This window comes from Chionomys nivalis, chromosome 16, assembly GCF_950005125.1.
Source record: "Chionomys nivalis chromosome 16, mChiNiv1.1, whole genome shotgun sequence".
Lineage (NCBI taxonomy): Eukaryota > Metazoa > Chordata > Mammalia > Rodentia > Cricetidae > Chionomys > Chionomys nivalis.
The window spans coordinates 50,145,311-50,170,188 of NC_080101.1; the positions used below are offsets into that span (position 1 = coordinate 50,145,311).

The window sequence follows — 24,878 nt, forward strand, 5'->3', positions numbered from 1 at the left end:
ACTTCTCCTCTGAGAGCCGTTATTCAGGGGTGAGCTCGCTTTAAAATGCTGATTAGCTGCTTTATAGTTTTGAATAATTCTTTGCCTGAATAGTTTCTTTAATTGATGTCACTATTTCTAAAAGAGAGTTTGAAGATGGAGGATGCTTCCCTACTTTCTTTATTAGACAGTTTTACACACACACACACACACACACACCAAGTTACAGTATTCCATACTTCAAGAATATGGTAAAGAAAGTCTAAAGTTACCATAGAAAAGATGAACATCTCGATACTTAGCATCCACTAACTATAATCCACTACAGGGACTGGAGAGATGACTCAGCAGTTAAGAGATCTTACTGCTTTTGCAGAGGACCTGAGCTCAGTTCCCAGCACCCGCATCTGATAGTTCACAACGTCCTTATTGGAGACCAGCCTAGTCTACATATCGGATTCCAGGCCAGCCAGGGATAGAAAGTGAGACCATGCCTCAAATAATAATGATAGGATAAGGAGGAGGACGAGGAGAAGAAGAAATCTTTTAGCTTTTTAAAGGTTTTGTGCTTTAGATCCATGTGTGTCATTCAGAATACCCACAGAGGTTAGGTAATAGTAAGGGACCAGAGATAAGAGGGAAGTAGAATATAGGGTGGAAGGACAGGGTAGTAGAGGAAATATGTGGAGGGATAACTAATGCTAAAGATTTTTTAAAAAGCCATATGGAAATATACTAATATTGAAACTTCCTAAAATGCATGCATGTATAATGAGTTTCAATGGAGTCACCATATAATGGGGGGAGGGGCAATGCCCCACTTAACATCATATGTTATCAAATAAAATCCCTAGGACCAGGAAGGGGGTATACCTTTTTATGCATCATTGGCCAAAGGGTTCCATCCCATAGACCACCCCCCCCAAAAAAAAAACACGACAGGCTATCAACAACACTATTCCCAATGCTACAACTTCACAGTACGACCCTACTGATGAAGACACATGTACTCGTGCCACAGAACATGGAGAAAGCTGGTGCTCATCGGGAAGTTTCAGCCCCGACAGGCTACCATTCAAAATGCTGGAAGGTGTTAGAAACACTCCCAGAAGAAAAAGTACCTAGCAAGCTATGAACCCTGCAGCTCTAGCACTATGTGCCTGCAAGATATGCCCACAGTACAATAATGGCACAATACTGGAGGAGTAGCCAATGGCTTTCTTATTAGATCTGATAGACTCTCCATGAGATGGAACCCACACCTAGTATTGTTAATGAAGCCAATAACCTAAGACTAGATATTCCATGGATCCTAGGGACGAACCTGGTACTATTATTCTGCTAAATGAGCCTAGTAGTAAAAGGGCTTCTGATGACATGTTACTTACTATACCTGTAGAGCGCATCACTCAGACCTTCACAGAGATGCTTCTTGCAGTATACTGTAATTAACACAGAGACCCACAACTGAACAACATGCAGAGAGTGAGAGACTTTGTAGTGTTCAACCCTAAGTGGGAAGTCTTTTTTTTTTTTTTTTTTTTTTTTGGTTTTTCGAGACAGGGTTTCTCTGTGGTTTTGGAGCCTGTCCTGGAACTAGCTCTGTAGACCAGGCTGGTCTCGAACTCACAGAGATCCGCCTGCCTCTGCCTCCCAAGTGCTGGGATTAAAGGCGTGCGCCACCACCGCCCGGCCTAAGTGGGAAGTCTTTACCACAGCCCTCCCACCAGTGCGCAGGTTCTAAGAGCCAAAAGTAGTGGACAGTCTTAATTAAACAGCATAGCAGATGCTCACAGAGACTGTGACAGCATGCCAAAGATCGGCCCAAGCTTGAGCCAGACAAAAATCTCAGTATGGAGGAGGAAAATGGGCATAAAGTCTCATCCCTAGTCAAAAAAAAAAAAAAAAAAAAACACCTATTCACAAATGCTGGAAGAGGAAAAATCAGTTTTCTTCGATTTAGTAACATTTAGTATATAGACTGCACTCCCGAGGAATAATGGGCCAACCCAAAACAATCTCCAGGGTTTTTAGTTGAGCTTTCCTTTTCTTTGATTTGTTTTAAGAAAAGAAAAAAAGAACATGAAGTTATGTAGGGAGGGAAGAGAGGAAGATTGGAAGACGCTAGAAATGGGAAGAATGTGATAAAGTATGTCATATGAAATTCTCAAAGGATAAATAAAAGAATAATAAATAAATTCTTTAAGTCAGGCAGTCGTGGTACACACATATGCAATTCCAGTACTCAGGAGGCAGAGGCAGGTGGATCTCTGTGAGTTCAAGGCCCATCAGGTCTACAGAATGAATTCCAGGACAGTTAGGACTGGTACACACACAGACACACACACACACACAAAACCCTTTCTCAAAAAAACAGAGATAGGTAGGTAGATAGATAGATAGATAGATAGATAGATAGATAGATAGATAGATAGATAGATAGATGATAGACAGACAGACAGATAGATAGATGATAGATAGATGATAGACAGATAGATATACAGACAGACAGACAGACAGACATATAGATAGATAGATAGATAGATAGATAGATAGATAGATAGATAGATAGATAGATAGATGATAGATATTTAAATATACCACTGTCTCTTACTAGCACACTACAGAATAGAACCTACATGCAGCAGCAAATAATGCAAATGATTTCTGCTTCCTCTCTCTCTTGCTGGAAGACCTGCCTGTTCACACACTTTCTTTCTTGATGCTCTTCCATTCAACAAGTTCATCCTTTTCTGAGTCCATGACCTAGAGATTTTTATGACTGTGACACGGAGTTTCTAGGAACTCAGGAAATCATAGGTAAACTGAAAGGTTAAAAAAAAAAAAAAAAAAAAAAAAAAAAAAAAAAAAACTTTACTATTGACAATTCTGTTGGCTAATCCACTGAAGTGAATCCCTTCTGGGCATTGCAGGACATTCGGCAGCATCCATGGCCTAAACACTAAGTGCCAGTGGTCCTCCTCCATGCTGTGACCATCGAAAGTGACTTCCAACATTTCCACGTGCTGGGGAATATTATTGTAACTGGGCAAAGATGTGTTACATTTGTGTATGCTCCAGAATATTTCTATAACTGTGTAAAGGTGTGTCATTTTTGCTATGCTGCATTTGTTTAACAATATGAAGGATGTGTGTTTCATTATGTAAAGATGAGTTCTGTTTGTTTCACCTTGCCTGCCTGAGCCACCTGATCGGTCTAATAAAGATCTGAACAGCAGTAGCCAGGCAAGAGAGAGGATAGGTGGGCTGCCAGGAAAAGAGGATAAAAAGGAGGAGAAATCTGGGTTCGAAAAGGAGGGGAGAGGAGAAGAAGGAGACAGGGAAGCCAGGGGCCAGCCACAGAGTCAGTCACCCAGCCACCCAGTCAGCTAGCCAGCCACAGAGGAAACAGGAAAGTAAGATATATAGGAAGAAGGAAAGAAAGGTAAAACTCACCAGGGCAAAACACAGGGAGGGAGAAAAAATTTTAAAAAACAGGGTAATTTAAGTTAGAAAAGCTGACTAGAAACAGGCCTAAGCTGAGACTGGGCATTTGTAACAAAGATTAAGAAGTCTCTGTGTCTTTACTTTGGAGCTGGGTGGTGGCCCTTCAAAAGAGAAAAAACAGCTACCCGTATGTCCCCGGGAGACGGGCAAAGTCACACCCTGATTGAGAATGAGCTAAAACCTCTGTAGTGTCCATGGGAACAGGGCTTCAGAACCAGCAATGTCTGGCTGTCACAAAATTGCCCGTGGCTTCCCAGAAGGAGCAGGCAGCAGTGGAATCCCCTACCTGTGTTTTCTGGCAATGGGAAACTGAAAACACAGGACCCCAGCACAAACTACTGCAGGAGCAAGAGTCACCGCAGCACCTACTGACACCCGTTGCTACCGTCTCAGAAAGGCCTACTGGAGCAAGCCCAGGCCCCTCATGGTGCCTCATGCTTTCTCCCTGAATGCTTCCCCTATAATACCTAAAGTCCACTTTTCCTCCTCTTCACAAACCCTATTCCTTCTTTTTAAAATTACGCAATACAAAGTTTCCACACACTTGGAAAAACAGTCCTCAGAGCTGAACTAGAGACATGTACTGACCAATATGTATTCGGAGGTTGCATGGGCTCGGAGGTGAGTCTACAATTTGTGAGAGTGGCCTTCTCGGAATTTCTACGTAAGCAGTACTAATGACTCTGGAAAAGACATGTGGTTTATAATCCACACGCCAGTTCAGATGCAAAGCCATTCTGATATAATACCCAGATGAATCCTTCACATGGTTAGTCTTCTTAACCGTTTTTAAGCATACAATCAATACTATCAAATATATTCGACATCATTGTGCAATCAATCTCCAGGACAGTTTCTCCTTGTAAAACTGAAATTCTCTGACCATTAAACAACTAACTCCTCAGTTAGCTCTCTTCTTAGGCCCTGGCAAAACCGGTTCTCCTATCTAGGAAGTAACTACTTTACAAGTTGTATAAATGGGATCAGGCAGTTTTGGGCTTTGTGTGACTGGCTTATTTCACTCATCATAAAGACTTAGAAGCTGTCTCTATGTGCTAGGTGCCTGATTCCCTTCCTTTTGATGGTTGAATGGCACCCCATTGTCCCTATGCACCACATTCTGTTTAGCGTCCCCCTTGCTGATAGGCATTGACTTCCAACTCTAGGCTACCGTGACTACTGCTGCATGAACATGAAATTGCTTTCAATTTGTTTGTTTTAAATATATACCAGGGTGGGGTCATTGGATGATGTTGAGGAAATGCCACACTATTCCTAACACTAATGTTTACATCTTTTGGAAGCTTGGTTTCTTTGACCATTGAATAAAGTTTTTGTTTGTTTGTTTGTTTACAAGTGGGACTCAATAGGATGAACCCTAAATCACATCGTGGCTTGAATCTTATTGTGCTGACAAAGAATCTGTGCTTGAGGACAACACATTCCCCTTCCTGTCTGAGTGCTCTATACTGTCTGTCCCTCATTGTTCAAAACCCTGTGCAATACAGGCCTCACACGTGTCCGCTCCTTGCCTCAGTGAACTGTTATTGTTTCTAGATCATCAAGAAAGAAAGAAGCGACCCAGCCAGGCAGATCATATCTATAACCCAGCACTTGTGAGGTGCAGCTAAGGATCAGGAGTTCAAGGCCAGTCTTAGACGCGTCTCTTGGTCTCCAAAAACTGAAAGAAATGAAAGACAGGAAAGAAGCAGAAATGAGTTGTGGGCGTGTTGGTATTCCCCACCTGCAGCTGCACAGCCTGCCGGGTTTCTCAAACCGGGAGTGCCACCCACAGAGGGAAATGCAACCGCGCATGCACACACGGCCTCTGGTGAGGAGGGAGGAAGAGCTGCTTGCCTTGCTTCTGACATGCAAGTAACGTGATAGGAGCTGAGCAGCCTGTATTTATCTATTTAGGGACACGCACGTATGTTACAACAATTTAAAAATTTGAAAGAGCAAGGGAGTAGAACATGGGAGAGCTTAGAGGGAGGAAAGGGGAGGGAGAAGGAAGTCATTACATTATAATCTCAAAAATTAATCAATTTAAAGAAGGACCTCATTTGTTCAGGTTGATTCTCTCACTGAGCCCTTCTGGTACCATGGCGTCATACAACTGTGTCATTCTGAAAAGTCTCCAAAACATAGGAAGTACATCAAACGGACATCCTGCTCCTGGAAACATGGGAAGAACTACAAGCAGTGGCGGCTCCAAGCCCAAGTTCTAAAGGAAACTTCTCAGCTGAGTCGTGGATCTCTGGGCTGTTGATCCTACATGCTTGAACAAACCAGCTTCAATAGCATCACCCAAGTGCCTAATGGAAACACAGACTCTAAAAAGATGACTCGCTTTACTAGCCGGTGGGCTGAAAAAGTCAGCATGCCCAACCTACTAACTTCTCCACTAAGATCAGAAACACGTTTTGTCCAATTGGGCCCTGCAGCAATTTGCTTCTCTGTCTCGCACACTGATAACTTGCCTTAGAGGCCCCAATCAACGGACACACCAGCAGCAGACAGTAACTCCAGTCTCTGCTAGACATACAGAAGAGATACATGATTTAACAGATTAGTTGTCCCAAGGATGTTCAGCGCTCTTGCTGAACCTCCGAAGGAGCTCCCACCTGCCACCTATCCCTGGCTGCCCTACAGTGTTCTAGGGGATTTTTCTCCATCAGCCTGAATTTGTCTCCTGAAATTCCCATATTCATTCTCTCACACATTCGTTTTCAGTGGAGATTATCCTTTTCATTCACTCAAGATTTACACAGAGCCTACTTCCAAGAGGATCTCAGACAGCTTAAAAAGATAAAGGCATTGTAAGGCGGGGACACAAATTTAAAGCAGGATTTTAAAACTACTCGAAAGTCTTCAGGGAAAATAGATTCCTAGTCTGATGCCTCCCTTCCCCCAACCCCTATCCCCACCACCTGCTGCTTCCCAGGCCCTCTTCAAGACAGACAGGGGCATCAATGTGCTTCCTCTTACTTCTTGAGAATGAGGATAAACCCAGGAAGTAAATTCTCAGTCTGGCTCCTTCCTGGCTTCCAGGCTGCTGCAAGCTGCCTGGGGTTAGAGGGGACATCTGGCGAATTCTATCAGTCTTAGAATGTCTATTTGCTCCCAGCCCGTGTAAGGAAAAGGTGCATGATGGTGAAACTGGGTCACCACACACCCCTCACACTTAAAAAGGGCTTTTGGTGTGTTGCACAAGCTATAAACGCACTTAATGGCCTCCATTACGGAAAGGTAGTCATTGAAGGTTGACACGCACTCTGATGGCAGGACCTTGAGTCCCCATAAAATGTAATTAGGAAATAGCATCACTGAAAAGCTGCCCAAGACTTTCCTGGGCCCTGTTTTGAGGGAGTGATTTCCTACACAATCCTTTGACTTCTTTTTCTGATTATAAAAGAAGAAGACACATACCGTAGTAAACCATCATTAACTCCCCTCCTGCCCAGGCCTAGGATGGGCTTGAATTCTGGTATAACAATGAAGTACCACCCATGCTATCTACAGAGCACTCACACACACACGAAATCCCACTAAGTCTACAAACTATTAAGAAGGGAAGCTGTCATAATCCCCATTGGAAATAATCCCCATTGGAAAGAGAAGCCAGGAGACGTGAAAGAGTTTGTGAAAATGTCCCAGAGCTGTCACCAGGGAAGAATACGGGCCCTCGCCTCCTACGCCGTGGATAGTTTGGACCAACTGTGTTCCGTCCTGAGGTGTGAGTCGGGGCTGATGGTTAAATGGTAGCACAGTAAAGCTGGCGCCTGTACTGCTTGGCAGCCGGCCAGCTCATCCCAACCTCCATTTATGACGAATACCATCCGAGCGGACCAATCGCTTTTCAAAGGGTTCCATTGCATTTTATCCTGTCCGGGGAGGAAGCGTGTGTCACAACATGTGTGTGGAAGTCAGATGAGAATTTTCAGTAGTGACTTTTCTCCCAGGTCATCTGACTCAGCAACAAGTGCCTTTAACCCCTGAGCCATCTTGTCAGCCCCCCCAGTGACTCTCTGTTGTAGAAATGCATCCTTCCTTTCTTACACCCACTGGTTGTCCACTCTTTCTCCCTTCCCTGTGGTTCACAATTCCTTTTTTTTTTAACCACCAAAGGATTGCACACCCATACACCCTTCTCTGAGATATACTTACAAATCATGGTCTGGTTGCCCATTACTAATGCTGACAAAGCTTTCTCTATACTTAAAGCCAGCACTAAGGCTCTCTCGACCCTTGCGGTAGAGTCAGAGAAGTTAATGGGTAGAAGCCCTTTTATCGAAGCTACGTCCTCGTTTCTTCTTTTGCACTTCGAACTACCAGAATGCTAACATAGAGTCTTGCCAGGATACAGACACGCAATTATATCACCCTTTGATGGTCTCAATGCTACTTCAGATACTTGCTCCTGCCCGCAACTTCTACCTGGCATTAGGTTTGTTGCTGCTGTTTGGTGCAAAGTCTGGCTAAGGAGGTTAGAAAGGAAGAGAGGGAGATTTGTGAAGAATTATGTGAGGTGTTTTACCATTGTTACTCTCTAGAAAAGAAATCCCACATTCCGACTGGTTACTTTTGCTTGTGTCCTGGGAAAACAGAAGTCTTCTGATCTTAATTTTTACAGAAGGAGCCTAGAAAGTCTATTCCTCAAGGTTTTGGGCCAGGTGTATCATTATGTACCTGTGTAGCACCTAAAGGACCAAAACAGAGGGATTGCAAGTTTAAAGCCAACCTTTATATACAGGCTATTATATATACTAATATATATTGAATTCTGGCCAGCCTGAACTACACTATGAGCCTCTGACTCCTTACCCACCCCCACACACAAACCACCCCTTACCCCAAAATCTTGTTTAGATTACTAAAATTCATTTCATGTAAAGCAGAATTATCATGGGTTTTCTTAAGAATGCACCCTAAGGCACTCACCAATCTCCAATTACTTCAAAAAACAAACAACAAAAAAATTAAAAATAAAACCAATCCTGTCAGCACCTTTTTGGAAAAGGAAGAAGAAAGCTATGTGTCGCTTCACACCTGTCCTGAAGACTCCTCAAATGTTATGATTCACGACATTTTGGTTTCCCCAAAGGAGCCTAGAGCTGTGGATGAAGCTGAGCAGTAAAGCCCTTGTGTGCCTGCACAAAGCCTGGGCCCAGTCCCGGGACAGCACCTAGCCCAGGCTAGGTATACTATAAATATGTATGTAATGTGCAATTGCTATGTTCTTCAGAAAAATCTGCTCTCAACGTTCTGACCCTCAGCATGAGGTCTGTGATTCTGATGGAGAAAGTCTGTGTCCAGTGCAGCTGTGTGCCTGTAGCAGGGTAGAAGGGATACGAACTTCCGGTGTAAACGGAAGTAACGGCCAATAGAAACAGGGAAGCACACTGGATGCAAGACATCGTTCTGGAAGTTCCACGTGGTTTCCAAAAGGAAGAGACAATTTCTCCAGCAAAACATTTTATAATCATCCACTGAGTCACACGGTTAAACCTGACATCACCAGAGAATATCCAGATGTGTGTAATATAGAGCACACAGTCCAGATGTGTGTAATATAGAGCACACAGTCCAGATGTGTGTAATATAGAGCACACAGTCCAGATGTGTGTAATATAGAGCACACAGCATCACCTAGGAAGTGCACTAACACAAGAGTCTCAGTTTACAGTCACCAGAGAGAAATGATCAGACAAGACGAGAATGTGAAAACTCTACGTCCCATAGCCTTGTCCTCCAAAAGTCTGTGTCACACACACACACACAGAGGTTAAAATGCTGTTCGGCAATATGAAAGCCACAATGACAAATTGCCGAGTGTAATTATATTATAAGTGGGCTTTGGGGAAATCCTAGTTTTAACATTAGTAAAGATAAAGGAATTTGGGTGGCAACTGAAATTGAATTTGGGAAGGTGTTTGATGGTAATAGATAACAGTTCGTAACTTTCTTAGCGTGTTCATGCATCTTCCAGTATGGAAAAAGTGCATTTATTTGTTTCTCTATTTATTGCTAGTGCTGAAGAGACATCTTCCATGAGAGTTCTCTAGAGCTGAGCTACACCCCAATCCCAGAATACCCTTTTTTCTAGAAGAGGCTTTCTGAGGCTCAGTGGTGCCACAGGCCTACAATGACTTCCAGAGAGCTTAGCTCCCCACATCAAAATATACACAAATACGGGGGGGGGGTGCCGATAAACATGACAAAAGGGACCTTTTGTTGCCTGAGATTTTGTAGCCCTGGTTAGCCCAGTCTACACCATGTAGCCCAGGGTGACCTTAACTCTTAGCAATTCTATCACTTCAGTCCCACAAGTGCTGGAATTACAGGTTTGGGCCACCATACACAGCTGATAAAATAAGCAATTATTGAGTCCGATGAGTGGATATATTAATATCTATTATACTGTTCTTTAAACTTTCCACGTCAAGTGTTGGAAGACTAGTCTCCTCTGTCCACAAGAAGAGCTGTGCTTACATTTAATAACAAAATCAAGTTATAAATGCTGCATTGGGTCAGTTCCTGCAGACAGCTCCGACACCCTCCAAGGACAGTGAGAGGGTTGAGGACAAAGTAGAGCTCTCTTACATTGGCTGTGTTTCCCACTCTCTTTGAAATCCTTATTCACACATCAAAGATCCTTTCAACACATGGCTAAGAAGTTACTAAATATGTCTAGAGTTTGACAATCTCTAGTTAATATTTTTGTAAAATCAAAACTTTTATTTTGGCCAGCTAGCCAAGCCACTTGGGGAGTTCTAGGCCAGAGAGCCTGGTCTCAGGAGAACGGAAAAGAAAGACTCAAGGACCAACACTCAGGTTGTCCTGTGGCCTACGCACAGGTCTACACTCACACACAGAGGCGTTAGGTGTTTTAGGTGACTCCAGCAGGGAACACAGATCCCTCAGCTAGGGTGACACTCGCCCTTTCCAGGGTTCAAGTTCATCCTTTAGTGCACTTTAAAGGAGCAGTTACTACAGCGAGCTGCTGACAACCATCAAACATGCTTCTAAGAAGTCAATTAGCCATGGCCCTATCTGCCTGGCCTCCCATGGGATCTCTGAACTTAGCCCAAACACCTCTGCCCACTGACGCTCTTAAATGTAAGTCAAGGAACCAAACCACAGAGCCTGTGTTCTTCTGAAGACAGTAAGGAACTCCCACAGACTCCTGAGGTCCATAAAGCACAAAGGGATAAACCTGCTAGCCTGGGGTCCTGACTCTTCACTGACAGACATAACTTACTCATCCCTTGTCTTTCAGGCTTTACTGGTGTTTGGGTGCTCGGAATACAAAGACGGGAGTGGCACAGGTTATGTGGTCTGGCTACCCCATCAGCTGCTGTTGGGGATGAAGAGGTGGCAAGGGAAAGAAAGCAGTAGCTCACAGCTGGTGCTGAGTTAGTTCTCTTCCTTTCTGGTCTCTTCTAGGAAGGACAGCTTTTAGACAAAAAACTTGAAGGATTCGAGATTTCCCAAAGGTGGACAGCAAGAGAAAATGGCCCTATCCTATCCAATTTTTGAGTGTTTGTGCTGGGTGGAGAAAGACAGATATGAGATGCATCTGAAAACTTGTTCAAACGACACTTTACCCCAAACTGAAAACATAGCACATCAAAAATGGAAATTAAAAGGAGTGAGCCACAACACTTAATATATTGAAAATACAAAAGATCATGTTCCTTTATATTTGGGGAAGAAAAGGAACATCTCTGTGGGTCAACTACACCCCCAGAGAACAGCAAGTCTTACCTAGGTATAAGGATGCGTTGTCTTTCTTGACGTTGTCATCTAAATAGGTTGGTCCCAGGGTGTAAATCGGTGTGGAGCCCATTCCAATGAGAACCTGTGCACAAACGAATAAAGCCACATAGACCCAGTGATTATTTCCTCCCGATTCCTTGGGACAGGGGGGAGGCTCCAAGGTGGCCGTGGAGTTGCCATTCTGACAAAGGCCATCGTTGGAGGCCGAAGCGTTCAACTCTTGGATTTGGTAGGGAGGCGAGATGAAGTGAGGTAGGGCGAAGAGCGCAGCCCCGACAGCGATAAGAAGTCCACCCACTGCCAGCCATAGAGGCCTTCTCCCACGGCCACCAAAGTAGCTGACGAATACCACCACCACCAGGTTTCCTATGTCAAAGCAGCTGACCAGCAGCCCGGACTCGGAACTCTTCAGGCTATAGCGCCTTTCGATGGTAGTGATGACACTGCTTAGGTACCCAGAGACCATCAAGGCCTGGATGAAGGTCAGGAAACACATGCACACTAGGAAACAGCGAGAATCCGTGAGGACCACATAGAGACACCTTCTCTCCTGGAGTGTAGCCAGAGTAGAAGACACCGACAGAGTTTTGCTGGGGTCCATCCTGTGGTTGCAGTCGATGACTTCCGCTGCAGTCCCTGCCGAAGTGGATGGGGCAGAAGGGCTAGGGACTATCAGGTTCGGTCCTCGATGCCTCTCCTGGTGACTCAAAGCTTCAGTGCAGCCCAAGGCCAGTTCGCCATCTGCGTTCCCAGTACTGAGATTCGGCCGGCAGGAGGCGCTGTGCAGGACTGGTAAACTCTTCGACCTGAAGGTCTCTGACTCCCACTTTTCTTGGACAGCTCCCACCGCCGCAGGTGCCTCCAGCTGCTCTTGGGTCCGGGACTGCACAGTCCCTTCGTCCATGGTTCTTAAAATTTGAACGCTTATCCCATGCAAGGCCTCCGGCACTTTTCATCCACCTGCACGAGGGGCCGAAGCCAAGCCCACTCAGTTTTGCCCACCTGAGACCCGGGCTGCGTGTGGCAGAGTCGCTTAACGGAACATCTCAACAGCAGGCAGGTGCCCAGAGCATCCTGACCGGAGGCGCAGCAGGGAGGTTTCGCCACCTCGTGCTGGGGGAGGTAATGATCCGCACGGTCCTGCGAGGAGACTTGCTCGGCGTCCACCTCCCGGGGATAGCTCGCGGCAGTCGCTTTGCGCGTCCGGTGCTCATCCCCTCCGCCACCGCCTTTCAGAAGGTGGCCAGGAGCAAGAGCGCTCTGTGCCCAGTGTGGTGTCACTTAGAGCCACTGTCCGAACCGCATTCCACTTAGTGCTCCCAGGGGTGTTCGGTGCCCACTGCGGGGATTGTGATACATTCGGGGCTGAAACTGCCAACCTGCAAAGCACAGAACAGATAGTCAGGGAAGGATGCTGAAGTTGGGGCTGGCGTCCCGGAGCCCGGGCTGGGGGGGTGGGGGAGAGGGGGCGGTTAGCGCTAGGTAACCCCGTGGTCCCCAGAGGGACCGAGGTGCTAGCCACTAGATGAACCCCGCAGGAAGAGCCAGCAGTCCCGGAACAATGAGCAGCAGGCGGTCCGCCGAGACTCTCCCTCATTGTCTGCGGCGAGCCAGCCCCCGCCCCGCCCCTTTTGCTTTAAACAGTGCGTTTGCTTTTATATGTTAATAATTATCAACCGGGCAGCTCTGACTCAGAGGCAGTGTGTTTAAATTCGAGTGAACTAATTGCAACCTTTTGGTACTCCTACTCCGTGACTTAAAATAGAAGATTCCCAAAAAAACAAAGGAAAGTTTTTTTTTTTTTAACAAACACACAATGCCTTCCCGATTTCAATTTTTAAAATGCATTTTTAAGCTATAGAAAGAAAACTACGTGTAGAAATGTGTTTGCACACTTGTATGCTGGCACGTGTGCGCGATGTGAATTTGTCTACTCCATCAGACACCTACTTATTCAAAGCTAAAGGCAGCCAGAGGAAAGAAAAAAAGGTCAACATGCTTGCCTGGTTATTCTTTACGCTAAAAATAGCCCCTTGCCGGAAAGAACTATTCAATTACAAGTAACGAGGGCATTCAAGGCTGTGGCCCACGTTAAGTCCCAGAGCGCAATGTTGAGCGAAACCGAAAATCAATTTGCTTTGCAGATGGCTGGATGAAGACACAACCAAACAAAGAGACGCTGGTATAGCGTGCGCGAGGAACCCACCGAAGCGGCTCAGCACATGCGGGCCGGAGGGGAGGTGTGCAATTTGCCTAACGCACCCCAAGGAACGTGGGCCCTAGGGTGTGTGCGCGCCTGCGCAAATACACACACACACACACACACACACACACACACGAGTACATGTTAAAACTGCTTGTGCAATCCAGCACTCAACTTGAATTCAGCGAGCTCCAACATCGGTGTACCCTGATGTAAACCTAACACCACACCCCTCCCATCCCGCCGCGATGTGCACCTGGTGGGAGGGATTGGGGCTCCGCTTCGTGGATTTCCTTCTGAGCTTTTGTAGTGTTGCTGCAAAAAGAAAAAGAAAGGGTAGAAGAAGAAAGAGAAAGGCGGAGAAACGGCCGTGAGTGGCAGTCATGGCATCTCCCTGAACTGCTCCGGACCGGACTCGCTTTCAGATTCTCGGTCTTCCAGTGGCTCGCAGACCTGGTCTTGGGCTCCGCCCGCTTACCCCTGCGCCTTCCCGGGAAACTCCACCCGTGGCTGCGCGCCGAGCTGGGGAATCCCGGCGTCGGAGCCCCTGCCTCGGGGAGCAGCCGCATCGCGGCGCAGACTCGGATAGGATGGACAACGCGGATCCCCGACCGGAGCTCTCAGAACAGATGCGGAATCCCAGGGATACCCCATGCGTGCGCGCGCGCGAACACACACACACACAACACAACACACACACACCGTGGGAGGACAGAACTGCCAGGGAGAGCTCGCCGCTCTGCCAGACTCACAAGCCTCCACAACTCACTAGCAAGGGTGATGAGCAGTCTGCTGGGCTGGGAGAGGAGCGGCCGCAGTAGAACGGCGGTGATGCGGGCAGATGAGCCAGCCTCCTGCCGAGGCGGTTTCGGTCCTGCCGCCGAGAAATCGGGGAGTGAAACTGCGACTCGGGCTGGCTAACTCTTCCCCCAACCCCTGGCCTGTCACCCAAGCCTCCTCTCTCCAGACACACCGCTCAGAGACGCGCCAGGACTGGAGCGGCAGAGGGCGCAGGCGCGCGGGCAGTCACCCAACCCAACCCGCAGGCAACCGGCCACCCCTCTCTGCCCTTTACCGGCAACAAAACAGCCTGCAACAAAACAACCTGCAACAAAGCCCCAGGGAAGCACGCGTCTTAAAAGTAACCGACTGGAACAGAGAGCCATTTTATGTAAAGTATTTCGGTTCGTTTCTACCAAGTTCACCACGCACCGTGTCGTTTCTACCATAGCAGATTCTGGGGACCAAGTGGAGCAAGATCCCTGATGTAGGGAAACTTGTCAAGAAAATATCTAAATTAATGGCTTGAACCCACGCAGTACTTTCTTGCGGCTTGCTACTGCAGAACCAGACACCGGTGAATCTGCCTTTCCAGAGTAGGAAGGCAGCTTGCAGAGGCACAGGGACAAGGCGCCAGGAGGAAACCAGTAGACTCGTTGCTGGGAGATTGAAGAGATGGAGCAGAGGACAGGACACAGGAGTTCCATGACTTATGTATTGTCAGTTCCTAGGTGCCATGACAGTCTGCCTTTCTTACCAGAAATAGCTTCGTCAGTGATGGGTAAAGTATTGGAGTAGAGAGACAAATAAGGTGGATATTTCGATCTGTGATGAGGTAGGGGCCCAGGAGACAGAAAGCAAGTTGAGAAGGTAGATGTGGCTAGCTTAGTTAGGGCAACACAGGAGGGACTCCTCGATTTAACACCTGAGTAGATGATGAATGAAGTCCAATCAAAACCTGAGAGGAGAAATAAATGTACGAGTTGTTCTCCTTTTATGAGGGTTGAGTGTAAAGCAGCATCCAAGTGTGCACACCCCATAAACTACGGGGTATAAGACTTCAGAAGGTTTGAAATAAGCATGTAGATTAGTAGTCGTTAGCCACAAAGACAGCATGAGAAAGGATGAGGTGAACAGGGCAGATTCCAAACTGAGAAGAGATACAGGCTAAAGATGGGGCACTGGGAACATTAAGATCTGAGAGAAAGAAAGAAAAAAAAAAGACTAAAAACAGGAACCAGAAAGGTAGAAAAGAATAGATGTTGCTGTGGCCAAAGAAGCAGGCGGATTAAAGAGGGCAACAATGAGAAGGCCCTGCCAGCTCCCGGCACCCACGCTCCTCTGGCTACAGTGCCAATCCAGACCCAGTTGATGGTCACTGGCTGTCCCTATGACAGTACCATCTCACTTTACAGATGCGGCATGTGTGCTGTGGTCCAAAGGTCCATGTTCATAGCCAGGCATGGTGCAATGTCTGTAATCCAAGCAGATGGAAGGCAGAAACAGGAGGATTGAAATCTCAAGGCTAGCTTGGGGGTTACGTAGCAAGACTTTGTCACAAGAAAGAAAGGAAGGAAGGAAGGAAAGAAGGAAGGAAGGAAGGAAGGAAGGAAGGAAGGAAGGAAGGAAGGAAGGAAGGAAGGTAGGAAAAGATCTGGAGACTGGAGCAATGGCTCACTCCAAAAAACTAGGTCTGATTCCCAAAACCCATATGGTGGGTTATAATCATCTCTAATTCTGATCTTGGAGGATCTGACAATCATCTCTGGTCTCTAAGAGCACTGCATACACATGGTGCTCAGACATACATACAGGCAAAACACTTGCACATATAAAAATTAATTATCTTTTTTTAAAAGAAACTGTTTCTTGTGGCCCTTGCTTTCTGCTCCCTTCCCTCTGGCTAAGTGATGTCTTGACTTTTAGTTCTTGAGGATCCCTCTGCCATGTGTGCAGAGAATCTTTAAAAACATGTTAGACCAGTGGACACCTAAGAAGAATTCGAGTCTAGCCAGACGGTGGTGGTGCACGCATTTGATCCCAGCACTCGGGAGGCAGAGGTAGGCGGATCTCTGTGAGTTTGAGGCCAGCCTGGTCTACAGAATGAGTTCCAAGATAGCCAAAGATACACAGAGAAACCCTGTCTCAGAAAAGGAAAGAAGAGCCTGTGTGCCTGCAGCCACACAGAGACAACACTAACGTGGCAGTCGGCGGATTGACTGATCACTATTTCCTCCTTCTCTGTCACTGCCCACACAAGCCTGTGATCATTTGTCCCCAACAGATAGTACGACCCTAAGTGCCACCCCTTATTAGAATGTAGATTTTCCTGCTGATGAAGTAAACAAAAATATGTGGTGCTTCCTGTACCTAACTCTTTTTCAGAGCTTATTCTGGATGTGAACAGAATTGATTGACATTGGCTTATCTCTCTCTCAGCACTTGGTCCCACTCTTCATTTCATCCTTGTTTCCGGACGTCAGCTGTTCTGTAGCAGCTCTGATCTCTTACATCAGGTCCAGGGCTCTCCTACTGAAGCTGAACAGCCGTGTTCCTGAAAGTCGCTGCTTAGTCATGGTCAGTTACCATACACAGCCTAGAAATATGACTCTAAGAGCCTACAGAATCATGTCATTGTTTTGCCACTAACAGAGGTCATGCTTTATAGACAGAATTTCAAGGTTTCAGTTCGCTGAATGCTTCACATAAGAAGCATTCAATATGAAATGTCTCCTTTCCTGTGTCTCTGATAGCTCGTGTGTGATAGGCATTGTGGTGAGAAATATGTAAGAGGAAGCAGAGCTTAACTCATGAAGAACAGGAGAAAACAGAGAGAAAGATGGAGGGGAAAGGGAGACAGAACAGCCTTAGGACAAGCTATACCTTCCTGTAGCACAGACCTCAAGGCTACACATCTTCTAATCTACTCCCGGTGATACTGTCATTAAATAAGCATTGCTTCAGAGTTGTCATGATTCAACCACCTTGTTGAGGGAGCTGCGGGGCTGCATTCCTGCCACCCAGCTCCCGGCTGCCTGGCTAGCTTATACCTCAAAATAACGACACACAAACTGTATTCTTTTAAACACTGCCTGGCCCATTTCTATTAATGTGTGTAGCACCTTGAGGTGCGCTTACCAGGAAGATTCTAGCCTACGTCCATCTTGGGTTGGAGCTTCATTGTGTCTGCCTTGGGGAGCAGCTGCTTGGCATCTAAGCTCACTTCCTCTTCCTCCCAGCATTCTGTTCTGTTTATTCCACCCACCTATGTTCTAACCTATGAGGGCCAAGCAGTTTCTTTATTAATTAACTAATGACCTTCCTCCATCACCACCTCACAAGGACTGGACCACAAGTTAGGAAGTAATATTTCAGTACAGGAGCCTTTTATGAGGACATGTCACGTCTGAACCATGACATTGGTGCCTTTACTGACCCCAATCTTCAACTCAACAGAAAGAAATGGAGTCAGCTTCTAGAGTTCTGCTGCTCTGTGGCTTCTTTCATTCTGTATGTGGTTGCCTTGTTTGATACATTGGAAGAGGAGCCTGTGCCCAGAAACTCTTCAGAATTTCAAGCTTGCTTAGTTTCTTTTAAGTCACTTGGGAACAGTCGAGACTGTAACAACCTGTACATTCAGTGCAGGAAGGTGAGGAAGGCAGGGGAGGCCTCCATTAAACATCTCCCTTTCCTGCCTGCCACTCAGGGCTGCTTTCAGGAGACTTCCCAGAAACAAGAACTGAGTTGTACTCAAGAATAGTTTCTGGGCTTAAAATAGAACTTGAATGTAATAGTTAATCTTCATCGTTAACTTGATGAGATCCAGACATCCCCATGGAGCATACCTCTGTGCGTTGTGGGGGCGTTTCCAGAGACACTTAACCCAAAGAGGGAAGATTGCCATGAACACGGGATGCACGACCCACTGGCTGGAATCCTGGAATCGTGTACTGAAAAGACAAGAGGAGGACTGAACTCCGGCCTTCTCCTTGCTCTGCAGATACCATGTGACCAGCTGCCTTGCACTTCTGTCGCCTTGACTTCCCCACCGTGCTGGACTGTGTCCTCTCAAACACGGAGTCAAAATAAGCCCTTGTATCACTTCTTGTCACATTTGGTCACAACAAGAAAAACAATCAGCTAATACACGTGAGATTTTCATTGAACTGAGTATTGATTGCTTATGGGGGGAAGTGTGTCTTTCAGGAGGCCTCTTAACTAGATTTGGCGTTTATGCTCATGATGAGACATGAGTTTCAAGCTGCATCAGTCAGAAGAGAGGGAGATCTGGGCCTGTGCTCCCACGGTAATGGCTGGAGGATCCTACAAGGACTAACGGAGTAGAAAGTTAAACATGTTCACTTCGGTGCTATGTGCTCTGAACCCTAAGAAACTCCAGCCACAGTTCTACAAAGGAACATGCAGATGCTCAGCCTGAGGAATGGAAGACCTCATCAGTCAGGCCCTTAAAAACAATCTATTTAACAGGGCCAGAGATGGTTCAGAGGTTAAGAGCACTGGTTGCTCTTCAGAGTTCCTGAGTTCAATTCCCAGCAGCTACATGGTGGCTCACAACCATCTGTATGAAGATCTGATTCTCTCTGTATGCAGGCAAAACACTGTATACATAATAAATAAATTTTAAAAAAGAATCTACTTAACTCCCTTAATAAAATTTATGCCCAACATTCCAAGATTTGTCATGAGATGGCTTGCCTATGAAGCAGAGATACTTATCCCAAAAGCTTCAGGTCCCCTTGAAAAGGGTTCCATAAGCTGGGTGTTGCATTGTGTTGGACACCTGTAATCCCAGCACTAGAAGTAGGGGCAGGAGGGTCAGTTGTTCATACTCATCCCCATCTGCATTGCAAGCTAGAAACCAGCCTGGGCTATGTGAGATCCTGACTTTAATTGAAAAACAAAGCATCTCATAGGTACCACCATTCCTCCTAGGCCTGGGAAGGACAGAGAAAGAGCAGGAGGGGTTAGAAAAGAAGTTGGGAGACAGAATTTCCCAAGGGCCCTAAGGGTCTTTGCACATTCTTTTGGTACATGCAAAGAATATATAGGCCTGAGTGCTCTTTGCCCAGACCATCTCTCAAGCATATGTGAGGCCAAGGATCTTGAGAACTAACCAAGACTTGCTAGTCCATTACTGAAGAGCAGTCTTCCTCCTTGTGCTGTGTGTGCGAGTGTGGACAATGGACTCTTCCCATCACTGCATAGGTCTGAGGGTCTCTGGATGCTGGAATCAATCATCTCCCCAGTACCCAGGATAAACTTACCCACTTGTCCATGAGGTCAAGTTCCAGACCCTAGACGGTTCTTAAAAAGCACCACCCAATAGAACATACTCCACCAACACCCTAAGTTCCTTTATACTGGGTAACACCACTGACTGAAGGCCTGGGATTTGAAACAAATCTTTGCTCGATTGGCCTCCAGCATGCTTTCCCTGGATTCTTTTCTGGTGTTTATTTGTTTGTTTTCTTAAACAGAAGTGTATGGAAAGCTAGTTTTAAAATTAAAACAAAATAAGCAAGCCATCAAAGAAGCAAAAAAGCCCACCAACACCCCCCCCCCAGCCTGCCTGTAGATGAGGCTCTATCCGAGAACTAAGGCACTTGATGAGTGCTGGGAGATAAGATGGGGCATTGCCACGTTTTCAGCTGTCTCCTGGCAGCAAGCACCTCATGGAGATGTGGATCTTTTCTGCCTCATCATCCTGCAGTCCAAAGTCTGGCTTCTCAGTGAGGAGAGGAAAGGCCAACATGGCATTAACCACATCCGAAGTCTGGATCAGGCCATAGCAGAAAGTCCTGTGAGGGCCTCTGGTTCCTGACCCGCCAGGCAGTGAAGAGGTACCAGCTTCCCTGGCTATATGCCTCTGTGTGTTCTAACAGTCGTTCCTAGATACCATTTGTCAGGCCTTTCCAAACATTCTTTCTAAATACACAAGGTGGTTTCTAGAAAGATCAAAACACAGGACAACTTGATAGTAAATTTGTCTCACCTGCAACTTGGGGGCTCTATGCCCAACTCTTCCCTCTCTGTCTGTAACATGAGTACTTAGAGTTCTTTATTAAGATTTACCTCAGAGCCAGCAGGTCCTCCTGTTGGAAGATTCTAAATCTACAGTCACAGAGCAAAGCCCAAGGGCAGCTGGGATTTCTCTGTCAAGCCTATCTTCTGATTTGCCCTTGCCAGAGTGCATGCTTCCTCCCTAGACGGCAAGAACGGGTCACATTTCAGGGGTGACCCGACAGGCATGACCTCGACCCAGGCCACAGAATAATAAACTAAGGTACTGAACGGGGTCACCATCCTGGTAGTCCACACTCATGAGCCCTTTGGAGCAGGTGGGACACCCGAAAGCTACTAGTTCCTAATACTTACCCCTAGAATGATGTCCTGGCCATTTGTGACACACAACTGTGATTCTGTGGTTAATAACTGTGGTGGTTTGAAAGAAAACAGCCCCCAAAAGGAGTAAATGTGTCGTGGGGGGGGGGGGGCTTGAGATCTCTTCCTTCAAGCTTCCCTCAGTGTGACAGTCAGTTGACTTCCTCTGAGTCAAGTCGTAGGACCACATCTGCCTGCATGCCTCCACACGCCCTCATCCTGATGATAAAGAGCTAACCCTCTGAAACTGTGAGCCACCCCAGCTAAATGTTTACTTTATAAGAGTTGCCATGGTCATGCTGTCTTTCCACAACAATAAAACCCCAAACTAAGACAGCAACTATGTCTCTGCTCCAGTGCAGAAGTACTTTTTCTTTTCTTTTCTCTTCCGGTTTTTTAAGACAGGGTTTCTCTGTGTAGTCCTGGCTGTCCTGGAACTCGCTCTCTAACCAGGCTGGCCTTGAACTCACAGAGATCCACCTGCCTCTGCCTCCCAAGTGCTGGGATTAAAGGCGTGCGTCACCACTGCCCGGCCAGAAGTTCTTTTTCATTTGTGAGTCAAAATAGAGAGGTTAGGATTCAGGGTTCTGGGACAAATCATTTAGCACTTTTCAGTGCTCTAGGGGAGGGCATATTGCCATATGCACCATTGTTCATTAAGAGGAAGCTGCCCCAGTGCTAACATGGGTCCCACTAAGAAGGAAAAATGTTCCTGCTTTTGGGGTTGGAGAGATGGCTCCGTGGTTAAGAGCACTGGCTGCTCTCCCAAAGGACCCACGTTCGATTCCCAGCACCCACATGGCAGTCCACAACTGGAATCTGGCACCTTCATACTAAATGCACATAAAAACCATTAAGTAAGAAAAAAAATTAATGCTCCTGGTTTCACTACAGTGGCACTTAGTGTCTAAAGAAAAAAGAAGGACCATGTTTCCAGGCTCCTGCACTGAGTCTCAGTGCTGCCATTTCTAGTTCCGTGTTCTTGGGCAGTTCATTGGTCCTCCAGCCTTGCCTTTCAAGCTGGGTTTACTTCCAGTACCGGTGCTGCAATACTGCTGAAGGCATCAGATGAGTTGCCACATGCGGAGTCCACACAGAATGGAATCTGGACCAAGTAGATGCTTTATGAATGTTAGTCATCATCATAGCAGGGAGATGTGCTTCGTGTCTCGGTCTTATAGTCTGTCCCTGATTTTTGGAAGACAGGAGGCCCATGTGTTTTAGGAAGGTCATCACTTCTCTAGGACAAGTTCTTGCCAAAGGACTGTCAGGCTGATAAAATATGCTCTTGGGTCCAGAATTTGGTTGAGTTTTTGTTTGTTTGTTTGTTTGTTTGTTTTGCATTGTTTTGCTCATCGGCCACAAGAGTCTTTCCTGTCTTCAATGCACCACCACTCAAAGTAAGCGGAAAGCCGTTCCCATTTACCAGATCATCAATACAGGCTTCATGCACGTCAGTCCTCTTCACGAACAGGTAGATGCTTTCTGCTCCTCCCCCTTCTCCTGCTCCTCCTCCTGCTCCTCCTTCTGCTCCTCCTGTCCCTCCTGCTACCCCTTCTGCTCCTCTTGTTCCTCCTCCTCCCCCTGTTCCTTCTCCTCTCCTCTTGTTCCTCCTCCTCTCCCTCTTCCTGCTTCTCTTCTTCCTTCCTTTGTTTTTGTTTCTTGGTTTGTTTGCTCGTTTGGGCTTTTATTTTCATGAGGCAGGTTCTCACATAGCCCAGGCTAGTCTCTACCCACTGCGTAGCTAAGGATGACTTTTGGTCAATTGATTTTCCTGCATCTCCTTTCCAAGTGCTTGGACCACAAGCTTGGCCCCTTCATGTCGTGCCGTTTGACTTGTTGACAATGATTCGCTTTGTAACCTTGACCTACCTCTCATGCATAATGTTCAGCCTCCTAAATGCTGAGGTGACAGGTTCCTGAACAGGAACAGTCACCCAGGTTGGCTCAATCCCTTCTACAAAGGACGGAGCTGAAAGTAAGAGGTGACTAAATCACACAGTACAGAAGGAGTATAGAGAGCCCATAGGAGAGCCCCCACCGCAAAACTGACACACCTGGTTACCTTACCTGTAAGACTCTCAACTTTGCTTTAATCTTAGAAATGTCCATCGGTTAAAACAAAGTAAGTCTCTAGGTGTGGTGCCCTTCCTATGTGCCCCAAGGCTCCTTGCACATCTTCCTGAATTGGGAGCTAGAGATTGCGGGAACCTTCCAGAACAAACATAAAATGAAGCCCATCCCCTAGAGCACTGCTGCTCCAGTCAGCATCTCCTATGAGTCATCCTGAAGAAAGGGAAACCTGACCTTGTTCCCTGAGAGCCAGTCTTGTAAAGGAGAGCTGAAATCAATGGTGGATTCCTGAGGTCCTGAATTACAAACACCATGCGCGGCAATCCTTTCAACAACAACAGCAACCCCGTGGAAATGCATCGACAGTACAGCAATCATCGTGTAGGAGCCACAAGGCCGGTCATCACCAGATAACAGGACGTGAATAATAAATGAGTTGTCACACACCTTTCCCTCAGTGGACACTGGGGCTGCTAATGTCCAAGTCCAACTTGACCGAGTTGAGAGATGCGTAGGGGACGTACGCATCTATTAACACATGGAGACGTCGCGCCTGCGCAGAGAGATATGCTGCCCTCCCTTCACTTGGCAGTATAAGGAACTGGGCTCTTCCATCCGCAAAGACTCATTGTGAGAGTTAGCTCACATTAGACCTACAGAGGATTAGACCTAGGGGCTCGAGTTATCTCGCATTGGTTGTAAGGTAGATTAGACCTAGGGGCTCAAATTAGCTCACATTAGATGTAAGGTAGATTAGACCTAGGGGCTCAAGTTAGCTCACATTAGACGTAAGGTGGCATAGACCAGGGGGACAGTGTGACAAGTGCCCCAAGGAGAAATGGAAGGACACATGCATTTTGCCCCTGTGTTCCATGTCTGCTTTTTGCCTTGTTCGCTTGGATGTTTGTTTATCGGGGTCTTTTCATGTAGTTCTGGTTGGCCTGATACTCCCTATACAGCCCATGCCAGCCTCAAACTCACAGGAATCCTCCTGCCTCAGCCTCCCCAGCGCTGGGGATTACAATCATGCACCACCATGCCCAGCTTACTTCTTCACTCAAAAAAAAAAAAAAAAAAAAAAAACAAAGTTAACTGTTTTTACTAGTCCTAGAAAATTAATGGTGTTAACACTGGACGTATTAACAAAAGACCAAACCAAGAATAAACCAGGAAATCCAACCTTTTGAAAAAACTAACAAAATTAGCTCCCTCATAGGCTGTAACCAGCCTCCTGCAAAGTCTAGAACACAAGCCTGACTCCTAGATACAGAGTTCAGGTGGAGGAGCGGGTACAGATGAGAAGGAGCCCCTGACAATCAATCATTAGCCATGTGCTGACACAAACCTCCCTTTGTGTAAGCTAATTATCCTGAGTATGGAGAACTGACTGGCACAGGCAAGCCACCAACACCTGATAAAGGAGCCTGGAAAAGAAGCAAGCACTGTGGGAAGGATATCTCACACACAGCTGAACTGCTGGGAACACTGGAGCATAAAGGGGAAATAACAAACAAGTAAAATAAGGAAGCTAGGCAGTGGTGGTGCACGCCTTTAATCCCAGCACTTGTATGGCGGAGGCAGTCAGATCTCTGTGAGTTCGAGGCCAACCTGGTCTTCAGAGTGAATTCCAGGACAGCCAGGGCTACATGGAGAAACCCAGTCTCAAAAAACCGTTAGAAGTTTAGAGTCTCATCTTTAGGAGATAGAAACCCCTCAGAGCTTTCCAACTAGAGTAGGGGCAGCAGAACCTTATAAAGATGAACTTCTCAGGAAGGAGACAAGTAAGAGAGGGTGTGGGTGGAAACAATGCTTGTTTCTACTCCGGGCTCCTTTTCCGGTTGTTGTGCTCTCTGTGACAGTCCGTTTTCCACACCTGTGAAGACTACTCACGTGAATGGAGGTTTGTTTCCGGCTCTTCCGCCATGTGGATGCTGGGAATTGAACCCAGATCCTCTAGACGAGCATCCGTTGTATCTATGCCCTGACTCTTCTGTCCAGCCCCGGTATTTCAGTGTTCTATGACCACAGTTTCCCTTGAGCTCACGAAAAACAACTGGATCAATGAATTTGATCTGACACTTTATTTTGAATTCCTGCAGAATACAATTCTACCCCAAATTCTGATTATTTCGATCTCTGATTACACTTTTTTTTT

At 46.5% G+C, this 24,878-nt stretch overlaps 1 protein-coding gene across 3 annotated transcripts in view; it reads right to left on the bottom strand.

Annotated features, from left to right (window-relative positions):
• Slco5a1 (solute carrier organic anion transporter family member 5A1) overlaps positions 1-12,169 on the bottom strand; it is a 117,867-nt gene extending 105,698 nt beyond the window's left edge. For all 3 annotated transcript variants that reach the window (XM_057790877.1, XM_057790876.1, XM_057790878.1), the window contains exon 1: positions 11,254-12,169. In XM_057790877.1, the coding sequence (XP_057646860.1) occupies positions 11,254-12,169 (916 nt within the window). The remainder of the gene's footprint in view (positions 1-11,253) is intronic.
• Positions 12,170-24,878: the final 12,709 nt, after the last annotated feature.